The 26722-nt window shown below is 35.2% G+C and overlaps 1 protein-coding gene and 1 long non-coding RNA gene across 3 annotated transcripts; both read left to right on the top strand.

The window, feature by feature from the left end:
• The first annotated feature begins 1894 nt into the window (after window positions 1–1894).
• Window positions 1895–18667, top strand: LOC18433184 (putative NADH dehydrogenase [ubiquinone] 1 alpha subcomplex subunit 5, mitochondrial). The gene is made up of 3 exons (XM_006843279.4): window positions 1895–2282; window positions 17069–17246; window positions 18205–18667. Exons 1-3 carry the CDS (start codon window positions 1964–1966, stop codon window positions 18368–18370), a joined length of 663 nt encoding a protein of 220 aa, XP_006843342.2. The 5' UTR covers window positions 1895–1963; the 3' UTR covers window positions 18371–18667.
• A 2635-nt stretch (window positions 18668–21302) lies between these two features.
• Window positions 21303–26443, top strand: LOC148783818 (uncharacterized). Of its 2 annotated transcripts, none has more exons than XR_016053733.1 (2): window positions 21303–21369; window positions 26105–26443. It is a non-coding gene; the product is annotated as an uncharacterized LOC148783818 (long non-coding RNA). The 2 variants fall into 2 exon arrangements; XR_016053731.1 differs by lacking the exon at window positions 26105–26443 and adding an exon at window positions 24697–25180 and having other exon boundaries at window positions 21307–21369.
• Window positions 26444–26722: the final 279 nt, after the last annotated feature.

The raw sequence follows: 26722 nt of genomic DNA, 5'->3' as shown, positions 1-26722 counted from the left end.
AAATGTATTACGGTGGAAAGACTACCGTATTAGTGTGAAGATACATTACGGTACTTCGAATACCGTAATGAACATTACCATAATTTAAATACTGTAAAAACATTAAGGTATTTTAATTACCATAATACATAAATATATTTTTCACGAAATTGTTAGTATCGCAATACTTTGAAAAGCTTCAAACCGAAACTAATATCAGCGTTACCCCTCTTCTCTCATACTCCACGAAATCAAAACCAAGGGATAAAATTTTGATTTTAGTTTCTCTTCGAATTTACTTGTTTGATTCCATAAACTTAAGCATTTTGTTGTCGGTTCTCATCCTGAGATAAAATTCATGGGAAATGGAAGAGGAATGTTGAAAAATGGTGAGGTTTCAATTCCTCTCTGATCAAGCCCCGTTCAATAGCTTCTTATTACTGGTTATTCGTCACAGGTTCAGAGTACACAAAACCGTATGACACAACCAGAGCGTTTCGGCAAATAATTGAAAGTAGGTCCAACTTTAATTTTTCAAGGAAACAAAATGCTTTACATAGGGAGAGAGAGAACTTTTATAACCTGTAAAAATCCGAAAAATTTTCTTGATCAGAGTTCATAAGGCAATGAATGTTCGTTTTCCTCCCATAGGGAAAAAAAAAAAAAATTGATTCATTTTTTGTGAAAAATGCATCGGAAACCGAGAATGGAAGACAAAAAGTTTTTAGAAAAATAAATTGAAAGGAGGGTTCTCTGTTTCTCTCTTATCGTTTCTCATTTGTTCTGTAAAAGTGCTGGAGATCGCCCTGTTCCTTTCTCTCACCATATTTATGTATTTTGGTTTACTGTTTGTCTTTTCTCACTTTAGAGAGAAAATGTAAAAATATTGACATTTTCTTTTTGATCTGGGCTTCATTTTCTTATTGTTGTTTCTTGGTAATGATATTTTCTCTGTTTGATCCAGTTTCTTGGTTTTGATTTCGAAGAGAGCTGAGGGTAGCTCTGATATTAATTTAGGTTTGAAGTTTTTTAAATCATTAGAGTAGAATATATTTATATATTAAAATAATTAAAATATTTCATGGTATTTAAATTATCCTGACGTTCATTACAATATTCGAAATACCGTAATGTATCTTCACATTATTACAGTAGTCTTTCTACTATAATATATTCAAAATATAAATATATTACGGTAGAAAGACTATCGTACATAGTATTTTTTGTCCAAAAAATCTCAAAAATTGTGAAGAAAGGTGTGGACAAGGTTTTGAGAAGTTTGAGTTTTTTTTATGGCTTTCTTAAAATTAAGTTATATTAGCGATGATTTCTCATTTTATTTCATAAGACCTACTATACATATAAACTACATCTTATATTAATTATTAGTCATGATTAAAGCCAAACGATTTATTTCTTCCAGCACAGTATAATATCCATCTACTCCCTCATAAAATGCCTACAGTGGAAAAGTCTTTTAAATCACAAATTTTAGGATGTGATATCTAGAACCGACAACTAGCGTGAAAGAGGAAAAAAAAAAAAACATTTGTCTCACATTAAATTTGTTTTGGATAATTTAGCTGGGAAGACTGCCCCTACTCTTTTTTTTCAATAGATTATCTCACCCTCTATATGCCCGAAAATAAACTAGCATAGCTACTAAAAGCATTTAGTTTTTAGAAGGAATGATATAGTTGTTCAAGAATTCAAAATGTAAATTTTTTTCTTTAAAAATAACTATCTAATTAATTATAACTAGATGGATCTCGAAATTTCAATTAAAAAAATATCTCCCAAAATAAGTGTTTTGGAAGAGTACGTGTATAGTATATGTTCCCCGAGGGAGCATAAAATACGCTGTCACAGTTAAACTGCTCGTAAAGTTGCATTTCTCCATCTGCACTGCACTGCTGCACCTTGATACCTGGAACTGGAACCTCCTGCAACTTAGAGAGAGAGAGAGAGAGAGAAGTGGAGGAGGATGTTTCGTCTGGGGAGCAGGATCGGTGGGCCTCTGCTGGCGAAGTTGAAGGAGACGACAGGAATCGTGGGCCTGGAGGTGGTCCCTAACGCTCGCGAGGTCCTCATCTCTCTCTACAGTCGCACCCTCAAGGAGATTCAGGCTGTCCCCGAGACAGAGGGCTACCGCAAGGCCGTCGAGACTTTTACCAACCATCGCCTCAAGATCTGCCGGGAGGAGCAGGACTGGGAGAACATCGAGAAGAGGATCGGTTGCGGACAGGTCGAGGAGCTCATCGAGGAAGCGGAGGATGAGCTCAAGCTTATCTCCAAGATGATCGGTTCGTATTATTCCTTATCCCTCCCTTTCACCATCTGTTTCTGTTTTCTCTTCTTTACCTGTTATACTTTCTTCTCATTATATATGCAGACATTCTGGGATAAAATTGGGCGTGTATTGTCTGTTATTTTCATTCATATCTCGCTTGTGCTCGTTTATAAGGCGTTTCGAGATTAAAATTATCTGGTTGTATGGTGCCTATCTTGCTTTCTATACTTTCTTATATGAACAATTTGAGACAAAAATTCTCTTCAAAAAAACAATTTGAGACAACAATTGGCTGTTTGATGTCTGCCTGTTGAAATTTTGTGCTGTTAGCCCATTTGTTTCCTAGTTTCAGTTTAATAGAATCAGAATTTTCTGGTTCATGAATCCAGTTAGATATAGTACTGGGGCTCAAAAACTAAGTGGATTGATGCTGTCTCCATTTGAAGAACCACTGGCTTCAGAGAAGCTTTTCAGCACCTCCTTTATCTGTATAAATTGCTAACGAACACAAGTCCAGGCAGTTCCCCTCAGAAATGGAGTCATAAATTTGGACTGTTCGTCCAAATGTTGGGGGCATGCCGTCAGTTCAAACTTCAAACTGCCCCAACATCAACTTTCATTAATGGGTTTGATGAGTTCTCAAACCTCTATATATGTTGATTTTTTACACCAAACTGAAGATAAACCTGATTGTTGAAATATTTTTTCTAATAAAAATAGCTTATACTTTTTCCATTAGAATGTTGAATAAATAAATAATTACTTTAAGAGATTGTATACAATGAGACTATTTATCTTTGGTACAAGAAAGTCACAATTACTTATAACCATCGGATGTGAAATCTGATAGCTTGGATGTATCACAAAGTTCGCGAAAGTTTCTTTTGAACTTTGAGTTTGGTTAAAGCAATAAATGCAGCCACCAAACTTCACATTTAATGGTCAAGATTAATTGTGACCACTTGTACCAAAGGTAGATGGTCTCATTGTATATTTTCCTTACTTTTAATATGTTTCTTATCCGTTTTGATATATTTTTTCTCTCACGGGGCCTTTATGTTTTACTTTTATGAATGGTTTCATGTGCTTGTAAAATGTGTTTGTTGGAAATGCCAACTTTTTATCCCACCTTGACACTCCAAAGCAGAAGGAGTGTTTGTGTTCGTGTTTGAGCAATGTTTTCTTTTCATTTTTTATTTTTTGAGTGATGTAGTTTTATTACATTTAACCTTTGCCTCATCTATTGATTTATTTTTTTCATTTTATACCATTTCAATTTTAGTTTTTCCTTTTCAAAATTTCCAAGATTTCATTTTATTTGAAAGATAGCAATTGGAATGTCTCACACTTGGATCTCAAGCGCCTTGCCTGTAGTTGGACATGTCTTCTCACTTTGTCTTGAACTGTGGATATCTTTAGTTAGTATCTGAGGAGATTTAGTGTTTAACAATGGTTGTGTGCATATCTTTGCCCATTTTGAAGCGTTCTTGTCGAGGGTGTTGTGTGCATCTCTAGTTGAGGGTGTTGTGTAGTCATTGCATGGGTTGTAGTAAGGAAAGATTTCAAGCCCAGATAAAGACCTCGTAAGAGTCACAGTCATTGCATGGCCTAGAGTAAGAAAGGGTTCTGCGAATTCTTTGTGAATGATTTTGAGAATAAGTGTAATGGAGTATGGATAGAGGTGACAAGAGCTGTGAATTCAGGAGATCATCTTGGTCAAGTCTGATGATTTATTTGGGACTGCATGGGATGCAAATGAAGCTGTAGCCTGGTCCATGCTCTATGGGCTCTGAAATATTGGTCAGAATTGGGAAATTGTTGAGTAGAACATGATTAAAAAAAAAAAACACAATATTCCAGGGCACAAACCCTTGCTCACTATAATGTTTTTAAAGAAATCTTTGCTCACACAGGGAGGCATGTTACGTAACAACTTCTGGTACGAACGAAATGAGGAGTTAGACGCCTAGGCAAAAGAAGGGGTTTCAAAATTTGACAAATCGCGTTTTTCTATTTCATAGAAGAGTTTTGCCTAGAGTCTATTTTCAATTTTGTAAAGGCAACTAGACTTGTACATCAATTTTGAGATTTAGCGACATATACATACACACACACACTAGGGTGCCTCATATTTATGAAAAATTATATTGTGATTAAGGGTATCAAGTGTCCAAAACTGTTGAGCAGCGTTAGGGAATACACCATAAAGAGAGTAGCCTGACAGACTCTTTCATATAACCCGATAGACTTATACTATAGAATCTTTAGGTGTCCTAGTTTAAGCAGAGCTCTCAGGACCTGGGATAGCGAATTGCACACTCAATTAAGGCACATCTGAATGCTCTTGTGAAAGTGCTTGATGTTTTTTCCCTTTTCTCCTAGGGTCGCTTGTGCTCTTGAGGCTTTGAGCATGGTATACTCAGCACATATGGCCTTTATGAGAAGATAGTTCCATTCTCAAAAAAAAGATTAGAAACTCAAATTTGTTCTTAGATTGACTTGTTTGAGTTTTTCACTAATGCAATGATTTTTTTCTTCCCTTTTTCTGTCCCAACAGCTGGAATCGAACTTAAGCCACCAAGTACAAATAGGATAACTAACATATACTAACACAAAACCTACAATACATGTAGGTGTTAATTCGTCTATATAATCTGATCTGAGTTTTTCCTAAGAGAACTTGGGAATCTTGTGAGTGAAGTGGACTTGGATGAGTTGCAAAACTGGGAATGAAATTTATCACACTGGCTTGGAGATTTCTAATATTTTCAACGATCTTATTAGGATTGGGGATGGGTTTTCTTTATGTTGTGCCTATATTCTTAAGAATCTAACAATGAGAGCTCTGTTGCTTGGGAGGGAATTCCTTTCTATTGCTTACATGCTTAAAACCATAACCTGTTTTACTAGGTTATGTTCTGAGGTTGCTTGAACCTTTCTTTCTATTTCTTAGTGAAAAAAAAAAGTGTTCATTTACTATGAGCATTCACAAATTCATGTGATCCTTTCAGTTTTAATGGAAAATGACATTGTGTAAACAAGGTTTTAATGAATTTTTATCCTATGTATGTTAAAGACATACTTGAGCTAGATTACCTTGAAGTGCATACTTCTTTTTGGGTAGATGCCTTGAAGTGCATTCTCATACATCACAATGAACATAGGTGCCAATGAGAAGGATCAAGAACTCAATGAATAATACAACAGCAAGAGCTGGCGGACACCATTTGCCTCCTATCATATTTTCAAGATGAATCAAATCATTATTTGTTTTTGTTTTTTATGCTAGAATATGTGATGATACTAGAAGAAACTATCTGCTTTGTGTTTGCATCAATACTGGACTTATCTTAGGAAATGAGTAGATTATTTGAAAGGCCTGAGCCCATGACATGTATGACACATTTAATTTGCCAGACTGCTTTCCAAAAACTTATGCCTGACCTCCAATTCCTGGTAGTAAGACCCTCATCCATAATGATGTTGGTAGTTTTGCTGCCTATGCCCCTCATCCAACAGCCATTATCCATAATCCACTGTGGCAAGTGATGCCTCTTGAAGATTTCAGCTCGTTCTTTTTTTTTTGCCCCTTTTTTCTCAAATTCTTCTTTTCTGGATGGATCAGTCATTCGGATTTTAAATTAAAGCCTGAAACTTTTAGACATGTTCCTTATCCTAATGCGTTTTCGATAATTGTGATGTTTGTCTGTGTCTCTGCAATCTTTGGTCATAAATCATGAGGATCTGATAGTTGCGGGCACTAGGGTACATGTTTGGATGCCACTTCAAGCAATTGTTTAGAGGGTCAAGCCATGGATGAAAAAAAAAACAAAGGTTATTTGTCGTTTAGGTAATGTGTTGATACCCATGTCAAATAATGGCTCATCCATGGTTTAGGGGCCAAAGCACTGGTGAGAAAAGGGTAAGTCCTCTTTTTTCTGTCCACGAAATGCTCCTTTCTCACTCTCTTTCTACTCGTCCCCCAACTCACTTACTCTCCCTATACCTTTCTCTTAGTATCAATAATCAGGGCTCCCATCTCTCTCTTACCCCTCTCCTCTCTATTTTTATCTCTCCCTGCTGTATTTACCCCCTCTTTTCACTTGTCCACTTTCTCGTTTTACCTGCACATAGGCACCTCCTATTTTCTCTTTCTCTCATCAGCATCCTCTCTTTCTCTTCATTGATCCTATCTCCAATAGAGGCACATAGGTAGTGCCACCCCCCTTGTCTTTCCCCTTCTTCCTTTTCTCTCTCTCTCTCAGCCAAGCTTGGAGTTCTCTCCCTTTTCTCTGTTGTTGCCTCTTGTAAAACTCTCAACTTTGTGTGGCTCTCAAACCCTCCTTTTCATTTAGTAATAAATCCCTAGTATCTTTTGAAGTCTTATGCTTTTGTTGTCCCTATAATGGTTTCAAAATCTAGTGAGAGAGGACTCCAATTTCAAAACATCAAAATCACAACACTCGAAAATCTTGGGAGAGAGTTTGTGTCGCAGCTGTGCTCCACATTACAACAAGGCCCTATGTCTTCCCCTTCCCTCGCCCCCCTCCACCTAGTGCTTCAAAAAACACTAAGCAGCACCTCCCCGGCCATGGGGATCCAAGCCGCCCAGTGCCTAGGTAGACGCTCAAAACCTGGGCAGCCCAATAGAAAGAAAAATGTCTACAATCTTATGTGTCTAACAATATGACTATATAACACATAATCCATAATCCATATTTATATGAATGAGGAGAATTTAGATAGTCCATAATCCATATTTTCACACAATGCTGGAACCATACAAGCATACATACAAGAGTTAGATAGTAGAACTAGAAACTAAAAAATAAGAAAAACAAAATATACAGTCTAAGACTCAATAGTCCAACACCAAGAGTCAAACATCTTCATTCTTTGGTCATGATCATAATCATCAGAAGGAGTAGGGTAAGCCTCATATGCATCAGATTCGAGGCCATCATCATCAGAGTCATCTCCCTCTTCAACACAACGCTCGTCCTCCTCTGTTTCTTCATAATCTACTTCTTCCTGCTCTTCTTCTACCTCCCTCTTACTTTGTGCAGATGAGGCCTTAGGAGTCTTGGCTGCTCTACCTGATGCCTGAACTCAAATATTGTATAATCGCCTCCCTGATAGCTTCATGAACATTTTTACATGGGGCAACATCCCCCTTAATATGGGCAAGGTGTTTCATGGACCGGTAAATACCCTCATGAGTATCATTTCCACAATAATTACACCGAAGATGATTTTTGTCATTTGGATTCCAGTTATGACCATACTTCCAACCCAGATCACCACTTCTAGAAAAACCTAGAGAAGATATTTCCATAGAACAAGGCTCATTTTCTTCTTTTTCTGGTTCTACTAGATTCAAATATTGTCTAGTCTCATCCCTAATATCTTCAGGAACCTTTTTATAGGAAGCAACATTCCCTTTAATATCGGCAAAGTGTTTCTTGAATCGATTAATACCCCCATTGGTATCTTTTTCACAAAAATTACACCTTATACAATTTTCATCGTTTGGTTTCGGGTTATAACCATATTTCCAACCCGGTTCACCTCTTCTAGCATAACCAGAAATACACCTATCCAAATCACAAGTATTTTGTTCCTGTTTGTGTTTTACTGAACTCACATATTAGTTAATCTCCTCTCTGATAGCTTCAGGAATGTTTTTACAAGGGGCAACATTCCCCCTAATACTGACCAAGCTGGTTTATGCCCCCTTTTGTATCATTTTCACAATAATTACATCTTATACTATTTTTATCTATAGGATTCGGGTTATATCCATATTTCCAACCTGGATCACCACTTCGATTAGATCCTGAATAGGATATCTCAAAATAATACAAGCAATCTAAAGCATACAATTTTGCACTTACTTGATTGCTCGATCTCCAAACTTCTACCTCTGAAATGTTTTGTAGTGCTAAAATCTTCAAAAACATCCTCTAATATGCCTAAAAAAACTCCAAAACGATATCTAATCTCAATGGGTGATGTTTGGATCCATTTCTTGTAACTTTGAGAAACTCTTCAATCCAATGAAAATCACTTTTTGACTTTTTTCTCTCTCTCTCTAAAATGGGCTATTATGCGTTTAGATTTCAAATGAACCTAAAACCCACCATTAAAAACTTTTTTTTCCAAAAAAAACCAAAAAATGCCCCTCAACAAGGGGCATTTCCACCCCTGGGTGGGGTGTAGGCCGTCGGTCGCCCAGGGGCAGACCGCCTAATTTGGCCACTTAGGCTTGGGTGAGGTGCCCAAGTCTTCTGCATCGCCTAGGCATCGGGCGGTCCGCCTTTTGAAACAATGCCTCTACTTATGTTCTCTTATGGAACAAAAGAAGAGCAACAATGCATACCCCAATGTTCCCTCTCAGCAATCCAGCCTCCTATTTTTTGAACACTTCTTCCATACCCTAATGGTGACTGAATCAAACATGTTCTCTGAGCCTCTTTCGTGCTCTAATGGCCGCTGCATCAAACCTCTTTTCTGAACCTCTTTCATGCCTAGATGGTCATTGCATCAAACCTATTCCGTGCCCTTAGGGACACAGAGTGCAAGAGATAGAGAGAGAGCTCGGGGGGGGGAGAGAGTGAGAGGGCTTTGGGAGAGAGAGGCTCATCACTAAGCCAAAATGATAATCAAACAATGCTCAACCATCATCAACCACAATAATTTTTATGCGGTTTATGAAATGGTTATCTACATCTAAAGAAATATGTGGACTCATTTCCATTTTTAACTAAACATGAACCATATTTAAGACCGGCAGGACTAGAACTCTTGACATCATGTTGTGGCTCTACCTACCTTGACCATCGTGTAAAGAGCCTTGTTCCCATGGAAATTTATTCTTGATTAATCAAATTTCTTTGTTAAATATTGTGTTTGATTTAATAAAGTGCTAATGTGTATTTCTCTTCTTTGTATGGGCTGCTATCACTATAAACTTATTCTAGGGGTTAATCTATTTAACCCATGAGTCCATTCTTCATGAAATAGTGTAAGATTCTACTGTGAATCTCGAAAGCAGTGGGATCACAATAATAAACAGATTGGATAGAAATCATATACCTTTTTCCAAATCCGATTCTTCCCTTGTAGTTGTATGTTCTTTCCATTCCTTTTGTGCATGTCTCTTTCTGATCGAGAGTTTGTGCGAGAGGCTGAATTTTGATTACTAGAACTGGAAATATCGTATACATGGCATAAATTTGGAGCCTTTGGAGGAAGGTCTGAGAGCACTTGAATCACCTATATGTGTTTTCTTATCCTAGGGTTTCTAGAGAGAGAAAACTAGGAGAGAGGGAAGCTTTTAGGTGGAGAGACAAAATCCTTTTTAAGAGGCACTTAAGTCCCTAAAAACTTCTCGTCTTTTTTACTCCCATAGCACCTTTATATTGAAATATTCTGTGAGAGAATCCGATCCAAAAGAGGAGTTATCTTTTTTATTTTGGATAATATTACCTCAATTCAATTTTATTCCCATTTGGAACTTCCATATCACATGGGATTCCCTTATTGTTTCTTTTTACCGCTAACAAGTCCAACAATGCCATGTACATTATCTTCTCTATTAGCCACTAAGAATATTGAAAATTTCACGCAGAGGGCGGACTCCAAATTAACATCTATCACTTGTCTTGCAATGGGTGCAACAAAAGATATCAGTTCCCATAATCATCATTTGGTGATACAACATGACACAAGAACTCTCTCGTACTTCATTGTGAAATGCGCCATGAGACTGTAAAGAGTAATGCATCTCTGCATAGAGAACCCCATTAGGTCTCACCAAACTAACGTGGAACACCTCTTCTCACTTTATTCAAAAAATGCTCTAGCCAGCCCTAGATTCATTTGACCACATCGGATTGAGTATCTCTACTAATCTCTCGGGAGCTATTTTATACTCAGGCGATGATTCAACCCCTTTATGTACTCCCACTCAGCTCATCTAATAAATCATTGTTCTCAATTCAATAACAAGAATGTTATATTGTATTATACTAAGTTTTTGAAAATATTTGCAAAGGAACACTTAGGATAAAAAGCCTTTTGTTGTCGATCAGTTGATGAGCATCTTTAGAGGACTCTTATTTGTCTAGGTACCAATTGGAGTGTGATGCTAATAGTCTTCCCCTAGTCCTACTACTATTCCATTTTGACCTGACTGCTTTCCTAGTTCTGCCCCTGACCCGGCCAAATTATATATGACCATGGGAGAGCACGTTAAAGTAGCAACATCAGGTCTCCACTTCTGAATATAGTCACTGGGTCAATAAAGGCACTGAGGGTCACTAACTCACTAAGTGACAAGCTATATCTCGCATGGTGTAATAGAGACCATAGATCATCTTATACACCTCTACCTTTACGGTAGGAGTGGTCTCGCTAAGCCTGTGGTTTAAGTCACACACCATGGTATAAATGGTTAAACAATACTAGGGATCCATGTCAAATTTACACCTTGCACGTTGTAGTTCAGTCGCAATCATGCATCTCGTCGCATCCAACCCCCTGGTCACACCTGAGCAACTGACATGAACATCCTTGATGCTCACACCTCGCTATCAGACAGACTACCTGAGCCAGTGAGGTGATATACTCATATGGATCATGTTGATTCCTAACTATGGAATCTCATCTCAATCTTCTATTTTATGTGATACTCACACATTCGTGCATGTCTAAGCCTACTGAGGATATATGTAACAATGAACAAGTTTGCATCCTAGTACACAAGTGTGAATGTCCAATCATATCATGTGTGTGCATCAAACGGACCACAATACCTAAATCTCTCAAATAAATGGTAAACGTTGATAAAAAAACATCCATGTGTAGGAAGAGTTTGACAATGTTAATGGTGCAGAAAATCAATCAGGGACTTCTAGGTCCCAACCTCTTGAGACAAGCCCTATACTACTCACAGGCTATAGGCTTAGTCATGGGGTCTGCTAGTGGAATTACATGTCATGAGTATCACTTTCCTCTTAATGATACCCAGTTTCTATGTGTTATGTCTTACTGTGAGCCTAAAAGATTTCCTATTCTCTCATGAGTATACTATCCATTTACTCCCTCGGGCACAACACATGCTAGTGATATTGTTTGGATCTCAAATGTTGGGGATGTAGAGATTATCTCAAATGTTGGGGATGTAATCTCTACAACTATAAAGTAATCTCAGTAAAAAGAATCTCTGAAATAAACTCTATGCACTGAAAAACAAAAAAAACTAATGCCTCAAGATTGAGTGTAACGAAACTCAAAATCCAAAATTTTTCTTCTGAAAATAATCATCTTGTGATTCTTATGTGGTTCCCAAAATTTTAGACTAAAAAATTCTTCCTAAATAGGTGTTTTGAGTAGATGCACGGTATTGCTTCCCTGGGAGCATTGTATGCGCTCTTTGTTGGGAAGTGCTCATATATGCCTTTTGACCAAACTGGTCTAGAGCCTGATCTATAAGGAATTTATTGGCCAAATTTAGGAGATATGCTGATATGCTGCACTAGACTGAATTTCTCAGTGGCAATGATCAATTAACTTGTATTAAGGGAAGAGATAATTAATGTAGTCAGTACTTATGCACCACAAGTAGGACTAGAGGATAGAATTAAGAGACAATTTTGGGAGGACTTGGATGGACTAGTCCAAAACATATCAAATGGAGACATGACCTTTTAAGAGGGGACTTAAATGTTCATGTAAGGAAGGATAGTAGAGGATATGAAGGGGTATATGGTGGACATGAGTTAGGTGAAAGAAATGAGATGGGTGAGGCTACTCTAGATTTTGCTATGGCCTAAGACCTATAGCAAACACTTACTTTAAAAAGCGAGACAAAGTTTTAATAACCTACAAAAGTGGATCATATAAAATTCCACTAGACTTCTTAGTTAAGGAGGTAGATTGTCCATCATGTAATGGCTGTAAAGTTAATCCAGGAGAGAGTTTGACTACCCAATATAGGGTCGTAGTTATTGACGTTAGCATGAAGAGATGGAAGAGAAGGGGTGAAATTAACAGGTGTAGAAGAACTCGGTGGTAGAATTTAAAAAATGACAAAATAGATTTATTTAGGGATAAATTAGTTAAACAAGGAAAATGGAAATTTGAATATGAGGTCAATGTTATGTGGAATGAGATGGCTGACTGTATTGGGAAAGTAGTAGAAGATGTTTTAAGATAAACTAGAGGAATAAGAAATTCCGATAAAGAAAGTTGGTGATGGAGTGATGAGGTGCAGAAGGCCATTAGCAAAAAACGATCATGTTATAAAACTTGATAATGTAATAGAAATGATTAAAACCTAGAAAAATATAAAAATGCAAAAAAAATGCCAAACAAATCGTAAGTAAGGTTAAACTTAAGGCCAGTGTCACAAAAATTGAAAGCCCACCCCCCCCTGCTCGCCCTGCCTAAACCAAAAATGGTACTATGTTAGTTTTACATGAATGTATAAGATTAAGATGATTCTATGTTAATTGTACAGCAAGACATAACTCATTAAGATATCATATAATTAAGGATGTAACATATGTGATATCATTAAGATATTAGTTTTAAAACAGTAAGACTTAATTGAATATATAATATCTTAGTTTCACTTTTCACACAAAACTTAACTCTTTAAGATATCACATAATCAATAATTTATCAAATAAAATAAAACAAAAATAATAGAATATCTAAACATGAGACATTGTACAAAAAAGGAATCAACTATTCCTAAACGAATGTGATATTTGCCTATTTTCATCGTCCAAATGAGTAAACATTCAATTAATCACAAAAAAATCAATCTTTCAACTACAAACATGTAAATATATCGTAAAAGAAAATAAAATAATTCACAACGTAATACATTGTAACTAATCAAATCAAAACCCTTTTTCAAATATGAGAATACTTTAAAAATATCAAAATCAAATCAATGTCGGTGCAAACCTCGTCTATTGGGTTGCAAAGAGTCCTCAAAATGAACTACTAGAATCTCCTAATCCACCCACGAACTATTGCTTTTATTTTGGGAAGGAATCGAAAAAATAAAGAAATTTATCGATCTTTCGACATATTTAAGAGTGGTTTTTGGGGAGTTTAAGGGGGGAAAATTACTTTTTTTTTTAACCCTTGTTGAGACCTTTTTTTGCCTTTTTGCAAGTTGTCACGAGGCGGTGCCTAGATTGTAGTGCCTTGCTTGCCTAGGTGGGAGCCTAGAAGCAGGACGCCTAATAGTCCCTCCTCGTTAGCGAGTCATTTGTTGAATTTTTCTGCCTAGGCGAAAGCCTAGGTGGTCGAACAAGTGAATTTTCTATGTAGTAAACTGGGAACACGAAAAGGTAAAAAAGATGTCTTGAAATTAGCAAAAATGAGAGAGAAAGTGTAGGGATCTAGACCATATTAAATGTATTAAAGTAAGGATCAAAGGGTCTTCGTGACGGATGAAGAGGTTAACGAAAAGTGGAGAGCTTATTTTCAGAATTTATTAAATGATGAATATAATGGGGACGTAGCTGTAGAAGGAATCATTGGTATAAATGAGGGCGGATGTCGTACATACATTTGTAGAATTAGAATATGAAAAGTGAAGGAAGCTTTAAAGAGGATGAAGATAGGAAAGGCTTTAGGACCAGGTGGTATTGCGATAAAGGTTTGGAAGTGCGTAGGGCAGATTGGCATTGACTGGCTGACCAAGCTGTTCTACAATGTGTTGACAACAAAAGAAACGCCAGATGGATAGAGGAAAAGTATTGTAGTATCTATTTACAAAAACAATGGAGACATGCAAAATTGTGCAAACTATCATGGGATCAAATTTAGGAGCCACATTATGAAGCTGTGGGAGAGAGTGATTGAGCAATGACTCAGGCATGAAACGAGTGTATCAGAAAACCAATTCGGTTTTATGCTAAGGAGGTCAACAATTGAGGCTATTTTTCTACTTAGGCAACTGGTTGAGAAATTTAGGGCGAAGGCAAAGGACTTCCACATGGTCTTTATTGATCTAGAGAAAGCTTATGGTAAAGTACCTAAAGATTTAATTTGGTGGGTTTTGAAAAAGAAATGAGTCTCCAAATATATTGACTTGGTGAGATATATGCACGAAGGAGCACTAACTAATGTACGAGCAATTAGCGGAGAGGAGTGAGTTTTCAGTGACAATTGGTATACATCAGGTTGAGCCTAAATGCCTTTGTCTTATTTATGGACGACTTCGACTTAACAAGATGCCTACAAGTTGAGGTACCGTGGCGTATGTTATTCACAAAGGCCATAGTTTGGATCGATGAAACCCAATCGGCATCATCACAAAGTTAGAACTTTGGAGAGATGTTCTAAAATCTAAAAGTTTTAAAATTAGCCGCACTAAGACAGAGTATATGAAACGCAAGTTTAGTAATAATAGGAGTAGAGACGAGGAAGTAGTTAAGAGTGACAACCAAAAAATACCCAAAGCGTACACTTTCGATATATTGAATCAATATTTAGGAAAATGGAGAGATTGAGGAAGATGTCACGTACTGAATTTTGTGTGATCCCTGCATAGTAATGAAGCCGATGGGGAAGTTGTATTGGACAACTATGAGACCAGCTTTGCTCTATGAGGCTTAATGTTGGGCGAACAAGAAACAACATACCTATATGATGAGTGTAGCTGAGATGAAGATGTTGGGATGGATGAATGACAAGACAAGAAGGGATAGAATTCGAAATGGATACATTCGGGAGAACTTAAGTGTGGTTCCAATAGGATAAGTGAGAGAAAGTAGACTTGGGTGGGTTGTATCTGTGCAGTGCAGAACCATAATGGCACTTGTTAGGAGGTGCGAGTAGGATCCAGTGGAAGGCTCAAAAAGGGCAAGGGGTAGAGCCAAAAGGACATGGTTGGAAGTAGTGAGACAAGATTTGGCGACTTAAGGCCTGACTGAGGTTATGGCCCTTGACAGTTCGGAATAGCGGACCGGGATCGTGTAACCAACCCCAAATAGTGGGGGAAGAGGCTCTGATGATGATGATGATTCCCTAGTGGTAATGGCCATCTACTTGGGTAAAATGTTTTGTTTTTTTCCTTCAAATATCAATATGTTGATTGTTTTACTCTGTATCTTTCAAAAAAGGGAAAAAGATTACTGAGAGTTGTTTCATGGATCCGTAAGAGGTACTTGGGTTCTTGCAATAACTAAAAAAGTATATCATGGCTGTATCAATTTGGGGTTTACGATGGTGGAAGAAGCTGGATTGGAGAAAAGAGGGATTCCTTTTTAGTCTTGGAACATATGTGGATTGATCGTCCAGGTTTTATGGGCATCATTAGAGAGTTGAATGTTCCTCCCCAATATTTGTCTTAGTTTCAAGTTTTTTCTGAACTCAAGCACCTTAAAGAAATCCTCAATACATGTAGTGGAAGAATTTGCAATATTATGAGATAAAATGCAGCTAGTTCTAACCAATAAAAAAAGAAAAGTATACAATGAGACCATTTACCTATGGTACAACGTGATCACAATTAATCTTGACGATTGGATATGAAATTGGATGGCTGCATTTATTCCATTGATCAAGCTCAAACGTCAAAAGAAATTTTTTCGAACTTTGTGACACATCTGAGCCATTAGATTTCTCATTGGATGGTTACAAGTAATCGTGACCTTCATGTATCAAAGGTAAATAGTACTATTGTATACAATCCCATAAAAAAAAAGATTACATCTAGTTGTAGATACGTTTAGAGAAGCAGAAAGAGAGATAAGGAGATATGTCAGTGAAATCCCTGGAAGCAGAACTGATGTCTAAATGTGTGTACCATGATCTTTAAGACAAACAATACTTTTTAGAGTGAAAAATTGAAGATATGATAGCTTGCTGTTAGATAAAATATAAAATTCTTCCATTCTTTCTTGACCTGAAGAAAGGATGGCATTTTGTGCCCATGACATTACTGGAAAGTGCTTTGCTGTGCAACCTTGAGGTAGCAGGTCTGAGACCAGCTTATCAATTAAGACTCAATATTGTTGCATGCTCAATAACTCAAGCAAGGCTTCAAGGCTCATGTATCCGCTCATAAACTGTATGTTTGTTTTTCTTGTGCATGTGTGGACATCTGAAAGTAGCGGTACTTTAGCTATCGCTTATGTTTGTTTGCGAGTACACTGAGTAGCTAGCCAGTGTGTGAGAACAGAAAAAGAGAAACTAAGAGTAATCTTGTTTTGTTTTGGGTGGGTGTATGCATTGTTTGTTTACTGCTGATCTCATTATATAGTATTAGATACGCAATTCATAGAATCTAAAAAGATCCTTAATATTACCTAGCATCTATACTGATACATGTTGTGGTTATAATGCCTATGGTGAACTTTTATGCGCAAATTCCATTTTAAACACTATGTGCAGCAAAGCAAGAAGTCTTCCAATCTAATCAATCTTTCCGCTTGGTTCTTTTAATCTAATTTCAGATGTCCGATGATTATTTGATGAAATTTCAAACAGTCCATCAAAGAACATATCATGGTCATAAATATTTGGAAATTGTGATGAGCAAAATGTCAAATATTTGATCTCTTAGGTGTGAATTGATAACTTCCCTTTTAATCAATATTCTATAGCATAGATGCACAATCACGTCTCTGAAAATATCTAGTAATAGAGGACGACACTGCAGATGTAGTTTTCATGGAGAAGCTCATTTCTATTTTGGATGCCTTCACCCAATAAAGGAGATAAAAGGATTGCTTGTACATCCATTTGATATATATGTTTTTTATGTTTCAGAATGGGATCCTTGGGGTGTCCCTGAAGACTATAAGTGTGAGATTATTGAGGATGACACTCCAGGACCCAAGCATGTTCCACGCCACAGGCCAATTCCTCTTCCAGATGGTTTCAGGCAGGCATTGGAGGCAGCTGCGTCAGTCCAACCTGTTGTCAACAAGAAAGAGGCGTCAGAGAAGTAGATCCCAAAACCATCTCTTTTTGGTCTTTTTTTTCTCAATTTATGTTTTTCTTTTCCTTTCGTTTTTATTGTTTTTCAATGTTAAAGTAACACAATTGGTATCTTGCAGTGAATGGACTGGATAGGTACTTGTCCTCTCGAAAATAAGCTCTTTTTTTTTTTTTGGGTTGAATAAAAAATGGGTGTGATGTGCATTAGGTCACAACCTTAAACAATTGACGTGAGGCATACCTCCAAACATAGTCATAAGATATAATTTTCTTGTTAATAAATTTTAGGATGACCCGAGAATCTATTTTCATCTCCAATTATCAATTTTAAACTCCGAAAAATAGCCGAAACGAAGCAGATTTACAAACACACAAAAATCTTGAAAATGGACGCTCTAGATAGTATATTGCAAGATTTATTTATTTTGATAAATAATTTTTACAGATTTATAAACGCATAAAAATCTTGAAATTGAACGCTCCAGATAGTATGTTGCAAGATTTACTGTTTTTGATAAATAATTTTTTTTCCCATATTGAAGTGATCAATTAGATGGTTTAACATCATCGAAACAGCCTTTCTTGATGAATTTTTTAGGTGGACCTTAATTCTACAAATATAAGGTGTCAACCTTATATAAACCTTATTCAATAAAAGAATGCCATTGAGAGGGTTTCAACCTTGTTCATCTTGTAACCCACCCCCATGAATTCTACTACTACTCCAACTCCAACTTGGTGCGTAAACTTACTATGGAAATAATTAGTATTAAACAGTGTGAAAACCATGGCCTTTCGATTGTCTTTTCTTTGGATGTTTTTTTATGATATTAACTGTTCGTGTAACAATCACTGGGTTGGTGCTATCCAATATCTCTCCAGGATGAGGAAAGTATTTAATTTCCCATGAATAGTGCCAATTAATATGAGTGGCGGTTTTGACAATCTTCTGCTGGTGCATATAGGGCTGCCAATGGTCCAGGCCAGGCCTCGGGCTTCTGGGACGGGCTATCAATTGGGGCCATTTTTGCGCCTGGTAGGGCTTTAAGCCACGTCTCGCCTGGTGGCAGCCGGGTGCATATCCTTTTCGCAATGGTTATGACGAGGTTCGATGCAATGAGCATTCAATAAGTTTTTTCCTCTGCCTGCAAAAATCAGTCCCTAATAAAGGAAAACTTCAAAAATACTCATAGGTGAAATGCTACAGTATTTAGTCAATGTTATTAGACTTGTTATGTTTGTGGTGGTTTATTGAATGGACTCGCAACAGTTGACGCCGTCCATTGTGGTTCTATATGAATTTTTTGATCGTTACGGATATAGCATATCCGTCGTGGCTGTTGAAAAATGCATGCCACCCAATTTTTTTGGAAGGTGATGAACTTATGGGCGAAAATAAAGAATTGCGTGGATGTTTCCACTCATAAATAATCTCATGTTGTCTACTGGCAGAATTTATTGATCGTTTTTGGAAACGCTAGAGAAATATATGGGTCCCATCGAGAGCCTGCTGTAGAAAGTTTGTAAGCAAGGACGAATGTTCGACTAAATAAACAATGGGCATGTAATGTGTAATTCTATGTTACGACTCTAAAAGGAATTTGAAAAGAAGGTGAAAAATTTGTTCAAGAAGTTAAAGAGATATTTTTAAATTCTTTTTTCATATAACTTCTTACAATTTAATAAATAAGGGTGTGGTTTGTATAAGATTGTAAAAATTAAACAATCAAAAAAAGCGGACCTGCAAATTTTATCATAAGATGTAATCTTAGAATCGAAAATCCTTAAGATGGTGTAAAAATAGTTTTTCATCTCTTTTTATAGTTCTGAACTCTAAAAATAGTTCAAATCAAGTAGATCTATACATATATGAAAATCTTGAAAATAGACGGTCTACATACTGTATTGCAAGATGTACTATTTTTTGGCATTTAAAATCTTTTTTTTTTTTTCACATCCATACATCTTAATATCAAGGTGACCAATTAGTTATTTTTTCAACATGAAAAACAGATTTTTTTGAAGGATTTTTGAGGTGCTTTTTAATTCTACATTTTAAAGTGTGAACCTCATAAAATTTTTCCAATAAATAGGTAGTGATATTCTTTGTTGGAATTTGGACCATTCCAAGGGGGATGCCAAATATGCTAAAAACAATGACAATGCCAAATATGCTAAATTCAATTCTCAGCATAGGGGCTTTGCTCAGTCGATGTACAGATTTGCGCATTCGACATTTCAAGAGTGACTGTGGACAAAAGGACAAAAGATGATTTCAAATTTAAAGGCATTCGACATTTCAAGAGCGACTGCGGACAAAAGATGTCTCAGCGAAATGGAACTCTAATTTTTAGAGACAAGTGTAAAAGGGAACCCTTTCCTTAGGGACAAGTTTGTTGGGTTTATATAGCCTTTACAGGATTCATAAGTGTTTGTAAAATGAAATGATATAGTGGAACATGAATTTAGTAGGAGTGGTCCCTTGTGGACCATACCATGCAAACGAGGTTTGTAGATACCGGACTGTGCTTGACAGGCCAGTCGGTTGGAAAAAATTCATGTTAGTCATTGATGAGGTTGAAAAATATGCCCGGATGCGTGAGCCGAGGGACTGTGTAACCCTTGTGTGTGATGGTAGTCTAAGGAGACGGGGGACAAAACTTCATCCATGTGCCATTACACGACATGCATATCGATAGATCATTTGGGAAAGCCAGAAATCCATCTTTTAGTGTGAGATATATGAATGTCCGAGAGATCCCCATATGCGTCATAGAGCAGTAGTCGCATCAGGTCTTGGTGACCTGGACTCGTTTCTAGGGGAGGACCTGTGATCCACATATTGGGATTGCGATCCCTTGGCTCATCAGCCAGACTTTGGTGACCCACTAATGAGCCTCTGCTTGAACCTTGGGTCATGGGAAACACTGGGTCGGTCTGATAAAGCAAAAATAATCTGTAGTCCACAGTTGAAGGTGAAGTGTCTCATGCTTGTTGATTCAATTCCTAAACCATATAGATCCCTTTCCCATCAAATTAATTTAATTGCGTTTGTTTAATGATAATGATTATTGTAGAATTATTATTTGAATTTTTATGAACCTTTGGATATTTTATTTATAATTTTTGGATTTATAAAATTAAAGATATTGATTTTACAATATTTTAATATTTACTAAAAATTATTTTGTTAATTTTAAATACATAAAAAAATAATAATCATGGGGGCTCATTGTGCACATGGTTTCTAGAAGGTGGGGCCCATAGTGCCTCCCATGGGTGGCACACCCCACCTCTTATTACTTTCTATTTTATGGAAAGTTTTGTTTTGTGGTCCATGTGACCTTATGTTTTGGTAACTTTAAATTGTGACATGTAGTCAAATTATGGATTAAATGTGTATTGGCTATATATTGACTTAATATGGAAGTAGATATTGACTTGATATATATTTTATGGAAAATATGTATAAAGATGTGCTATTTTATGGAATGCACAATATTTAATTAAAATTAATTTAACTTATTTTCTATTGATGGGAAAATGGTTTAGGAAAGGGGGATAAGGATTCATGTAGCTTCCATAATGTTGATGGCTCATTTATAAAATGGATGGCTCAGATCTCTCACCCCACAAGTCACCCTTAAACGATGGTCTATGTTCAATCTCATAAGAAGAGGCAAGCCAAGGACTAAGAAACATTAATTTTGTTCAAAGCCTATAAAAATGGATTATCTTTACTAAAAAATCTCTACACCTTATCTCTTGTACCTAGTTCCATATTTCTCTCTCATATCCCACTTAGAATTTCTCTCTCTCTTAAAAAAAGTTTCTCTCTCTCCCACATTGTGAAAAAACCTAAAGGTTAGGTTATAGTGTTCTTCTCTCTCCTATCTCTCAACTATGGATTTATGACTAACGGTTTTAGGGTTTAGCAAAAAACCATCTCTATCAAACTAAGTTGCTAAGAAAATTCAGCTAGGGTTTGAGTTTGTGATTAAAGTGATTCATGTTCTATTGGTGTGGCTTGGCCTAAACTTATTTTCCTGGTTTGATATTGAAGCAAGATCGTCGATCCCGTGCCATCGAATGGTGGTGACTCGGTATGGGGTGTAATAAGCTTGGTTGAGGTAATCTCCAGCACTATTCTCTTTTATTTATTACAATCTTATTTTTTATTCTAAAGCATAGTGCATTGTTATTTCAATGGCATTAAGTTTTAAGATCTTGGTTTTATTGCCATGTTGATTTTATTTTGAAGTATATGTTGTTGTAATAGGGCTACCTATAAGTGATCTTTTGTCAAAACAAAAGGGGTTATATATATATATATATATATATAATTCCTTGATAAAATATCACATAGTTCTTTCTTTCAAAATAGGGCATGTCTTTAGAAAATAGAGGGCAAATGATGTAGATTTTTTAATGATGCAAAACAAATTTATTTTTATTTTTAAATTTTTATTCAGTTTCAAAATCTATATATTTTAATTTTGGTTTTGGAATTTTTTGTTAGGGTTTTTTCCAAGAAAATATAAGATGAAACCATTTACTTTTGGCACAAGGTGGTCACACTTGTTCATAGCCATTAAATTTAAAATCGAATGGCTAAGGTTGTGCCATTGATTAGGGGCAATGCGCAATTAAATTTTCCGTGAATTTTGTGCATTATTCTCGATATCCAAATTTTAAATTTAGTGGCTAAAGATGATTGCTACCTTGTACAAAAAATATATGGTCGTATATTATACGTTCCCAGGTTTTTAAGTTTTTAAGAATTCTTGGGTGTTTTTTATTTTTATTTTTTATTTCTATTCACCTGCTATTGTTCATGGGCAGCGGTCACAAGTTACTATTTATAAAGGTAGCTTTGTAATTTTTAATATTGTTTAATGGTAAACTTTTTTGCCTAAGTTAGTACATAAGTTTCAATTTCCTACTTGTATAGTCTTTTGAACATTGACTCATGATTATTATAGAAACTAGAGAAAATTACATATATATTCATTATACTTTACGTTATTACGGATGTACTAAATAGTTTTCATTATTAAATGTATGTTCTTTTTTTTCTTTTTATAACATAATTTTTTTAAAAATTCGTTATTTTTTAATCTCCAACATCTGAAACCATTTTCGGATGTTTAACACCAAAAAATGAGAATGTGAACGTTAAACTTTCGGCCTATTTTTGGATGTTCAATATCCAAAAATTTGATTGCAAAATGTGACTGTTCAACGACTGAAAATGAGAATGTGAGAGTTTAACTTTCGAGCTATTTTCAGATGTTGAACATCCGAAAAACCTTTTAATTCGGATGTTAAACAGCCAAAAATGAGAATGTGAACGTTAAACTTTCAGCCTATTTTCTGATATTGAGCATCTGAAAAACCCTCCAATTCCGTTGTTCATCATCCGAAAAATGGTAAAAACATCTTTTTTAAAAAAAATTGCATTACAAAAGATAAAAAGCGGACATACATGTAATAACAGAAACGATTTGGTACATCCATAATGATGTAAAATATAACGGTTATGTATGTAATTTTCCCTAGAAACTAACCAGAGAAGACAAAGCTAGCTTGAGTGAGGAGTAAACTTAAGAGCCTTGGGTATATGGATTTTAAGGCATAGACTCCTAATATATTGGATTTTGCCAAATCCATTGTTTGGATCGTTTAACAACGGGGATACTTGAAATCAGGAAAATCAAATCATGGAATGAAGACCTACTTTTCTATGATATCATTTTCACACCAAAACTTGTTTTTTTGCATTTTTAATGCTCATGGATTTCATTCATTGGTTCCCTTCACCCAAAACATAGGGAACATTTGGTAGGTAAGAAAATTTTAGAGGGAAAAAGTACTTAAATTTTTTAAATAGATAAACTATCTCAAAATTTTTAGAGAGAAAAACTATCTCAAATTTTAAGGTTTAGAGAGAGAAAGTATATTAAAATTTTAGAGAGAGAGAAAGTATGTTAAAATTTCAGACAGAGAAGTACCAATTTTTGTTAGAGAGATGAACCATCACAAAATTTTAGAGAGATAAACTATCTCAAATTTTAACTTTTGCAGAAAAAAAGTATGTCAAAATCTTAGAGAGAGAAAATACCAAAACAATTTAGAAAAAAAAACTATTTCAAAATTTCAGAGAGAGAAACTATCTCAAATTTGACGTTTAAGAGAGAAATTATCATATTTTAGAGAGAGACAGTACATGAAAATTTTTAGATAGAGAGAAACTATTTCAAAAATTTTAGAGAGAAAAACAATCTCATATTTTAATTTTTAGAGAGAAAAACTATATCTAATTTTAGAGAGAGTACCTAAAAAGTTTAAGAAATAAAAACTATCCCAAAATTTTTAAGAGAGAGAAACTATATAATATCTTAAGTTTTAGAGAGAGAAAGTATTCTTAAAATTGTAGAGAGATAAAGTATTCTTAAACTTTTACAGAGAAACTACTATAAATTTTAAAAAGAGAAACGGCCAAAAAAACATTTAGAGAGAAAAATATCTCATTTTTTAGAGAGAGAAACTATCTCGAATTTTGAGTTTTTAAGGGAATCTATCTCAAATTTTGAATTTTAGAAAGAGAAAATAAATGAAAATTTTAGCAATAAAACTATATCAAATTTTAGATAGAGAAACTACCTAAAACTTTTTAGAGAGAGAAACTAGCTCAAATTTTTTGGAGAGAGAAACTATTGCAAAATTTATATTTTAGAAATAAAAAGTTTATTAAAATTTTCGAGAGATAAACTATATCAAATTTCAAATAGAGAAAGATCATGAAATTTTTAGAGAGAGAAACTATCTCAAAATTTAAGTTTTTAGAGAGAGAATGTATCTCGAATTTTAAACTTTAGAGAGAGAAAGTGTATCAAAGTTTAGAGATTGTATAAAATTTTAAATAAATAAACTATTTCAAAATTTTAAAGAGACAAACCATATCAAATAATAGAGAGAGAGCGTAACTATCTCTAAAAATTTTTAGATACACTATCCCAAATTTTGAGTTTTAGAGAGAGAAAGTATATAAATATTATAGAGAGAGCAATTGTATCAAGTTTTGTTACCAAACAATGGACACATAAGTGACTGCAATGAATCCAAAAATTTTGTATAGTTTATTCAACCAAGAGATTTAAAGAATCCATGACAAAAATCCTTGATATTGAAAATCCATAGATCTCTTTGGATTTTAAATTTCTAAGATTCCTAAATTCCTCCTATCCAAACGGTCCCTAAGGTTTTTCCCAAGTTTTTGCGTGGATTTTACTCGAAAATCTTGATGTTTTTATTGTTATTCAAATTTCCATATTTCAATTTGGTATTAGAGCTAACGTTTTTTTCAACAATAAAGCAGGAAAACTACAATTAAGGTCTAGATTCATTGATTTCAGGCCATGTTTTGCTGAATTTAGCCTAGAATTTGTTGATTTCAGCAAGGTTTACGTAGATTTTATGATTTTGGTGAACCTATGACCGTGACAAAGGCTCACAGAAGAGAGGTTTCGAGATCCATTTCTCGATCCCATTTAAAAAAGTTGAGGACATTAATAAGCAAGTTCAGTAACAGTTAGCACAAGAGTTTGCGAGCATCATTCATGGGCAACATGATGACCTTTTCACTCAAGAAGACGTCGACTACAATCTTTTTCACTCCATGCTTTACTCGAAGAGTCAAGTGGAATATCATAGAAAGCCTAGACATGAGGAATATCACTCTAAGGTTCTTAATTTTAACACAAGTTGTATCCAAAATCAATAGGGTATAAATTGAGATTTGCCGCCAATTGTTAAATAGGGTGTTTTTTTGAGCCATGATGCAGGGCAAACACACTTAAAATGATTTGATGGCTAAGGGGTGTCCTGACCCACTTTTTCTTTTGATGGTACCTGTCACCTGCAAAAATTCCTGGCTTGCTATTCCCTCTTGCAGTTCGGAGTATGTTTTGTATTTCCATTTTCAACTCATCCATAATATTTGTTCTAAGATACCATCCAATATTGCTCATCCTTTAAAATTTAGACTGTCAATTTGGCAATAATGCATCTTGTAACATATTTTTGGACCGTCAATTTTCAAGATTTTCAAGTTTTTATATTTATGTTTGATCTACATTATTTTTGAAGCTTTAAATTTTATAATTCAAAATAAAAATATATTTTAAGGCTATCACAAAGATTTTCAATATTGAAACCACATTTTCAACACTGTTTGAAGGCACACTTTACTTTAATTGTTTAGCCTTGGCTCTATGCAAACCGTACTCTTTAAATTTAGAGTATTCACTTCTATCCCAATGACCCGAATTTAAGAATCTCCAGAATGGTAGAATCATGTTGGCATTGAAGTATGGAAAACGTTTATATAATGCATCCACTTTTTACTATATAATAAAGGCACATTTCGAAAACCCATTGAAAAATGTTGTTACGGATGTGGAACAAAAAAAGAAAAAGAAAAAACAAAAGATTTCAAGTCATAAAAATAGTATATCTTGTAATGTATTATCTGGACTGTCCATTTTCAAAACTGTTAATTAAGAGTGAGAATATATTTTTATATCTTTGTAAGGCTTTTTTGACACCGAAACTGCCCCTTACAACATAGTTCTAAGTTGCGCCTTACTTCTATAGTATAAAGTTGGCACATTATACAAACCTCATCATTAAAGTATTTCTCATGTTCAATTACAAAAGAATTAGGTGTAGGCATTTTGGTGCATTTAAGAGCTATACATAGGTCTCACGCCACATTTCCTTGGTATTTTATGGGACAATACTCACTGACATGGATGGATTACCAAATGAAAGATAGACTTTTTTGATGACATGATCTCACTGCAGGATGAATGGGAGAAGTTGGCATACAGGGAAGGTCAATTCCTAAACGAGCATCTCCTACAAATTAGAGAATGCCTATTAGGTTGGCCTAGACAGAAAATTGGAGGGATATTTTTACGTGGTGAATTCAAATTCGAATACAATTTGGATTTGAATGAACCAGGATTCTAATTGATCATGGACATGGATGAGACTGGAAAGAGATTGGATCTCTAAAGGGTGTAGTTGGCATACGGATGCATCGTAGCTGTAGAGGTAAGGTGCGCCTTCAAATTTTATGATGGTATATAATTTTGATGTAAAATGTTATTAGGATTATCTCAAAATCTATCTTTATATCTAATTATAAAATTTTAAATATAAAAAAATATTTAAAATCAAGTAGATCTATAAACATATCAAAATCCTGAAAATAGACGGTGTAGATAATATGTTGTAAAATGCACTATTTCTTAGGCTTAAAATCTTTTTATTTTTCATGGTCAAACATCTTGATGTAGATATCATCAATGAAAGGGTTTTTCAACATTATAACTACCTTTTCCGAAGGATTTTTAAGGTGCATCCGTAGTTCTATATTATAAGGTTGTATCCTTATATAAACTTTTTCCATCTCTAAAA

The sequence above is a fragment of the Amborella trichopoda genome, chromosome 1 (genome assembly GCF_054954075.1).
Source record: "Amborella trichopoda isolate Santa Cruz 75 chromosome 1, AtrichopodaSantaCruz75HAP2 v2.0, whole genome shotgun sequence".
NCBI lineage: Eukaryota > Viridiplantae > Streptophyta > Magnoliopsida > Amborellales > Amborellaceae > Amborella > Amborella trichopoda.
This window is presented reverse-complemented; position numbering and strand designations above follow the sequence as displayed.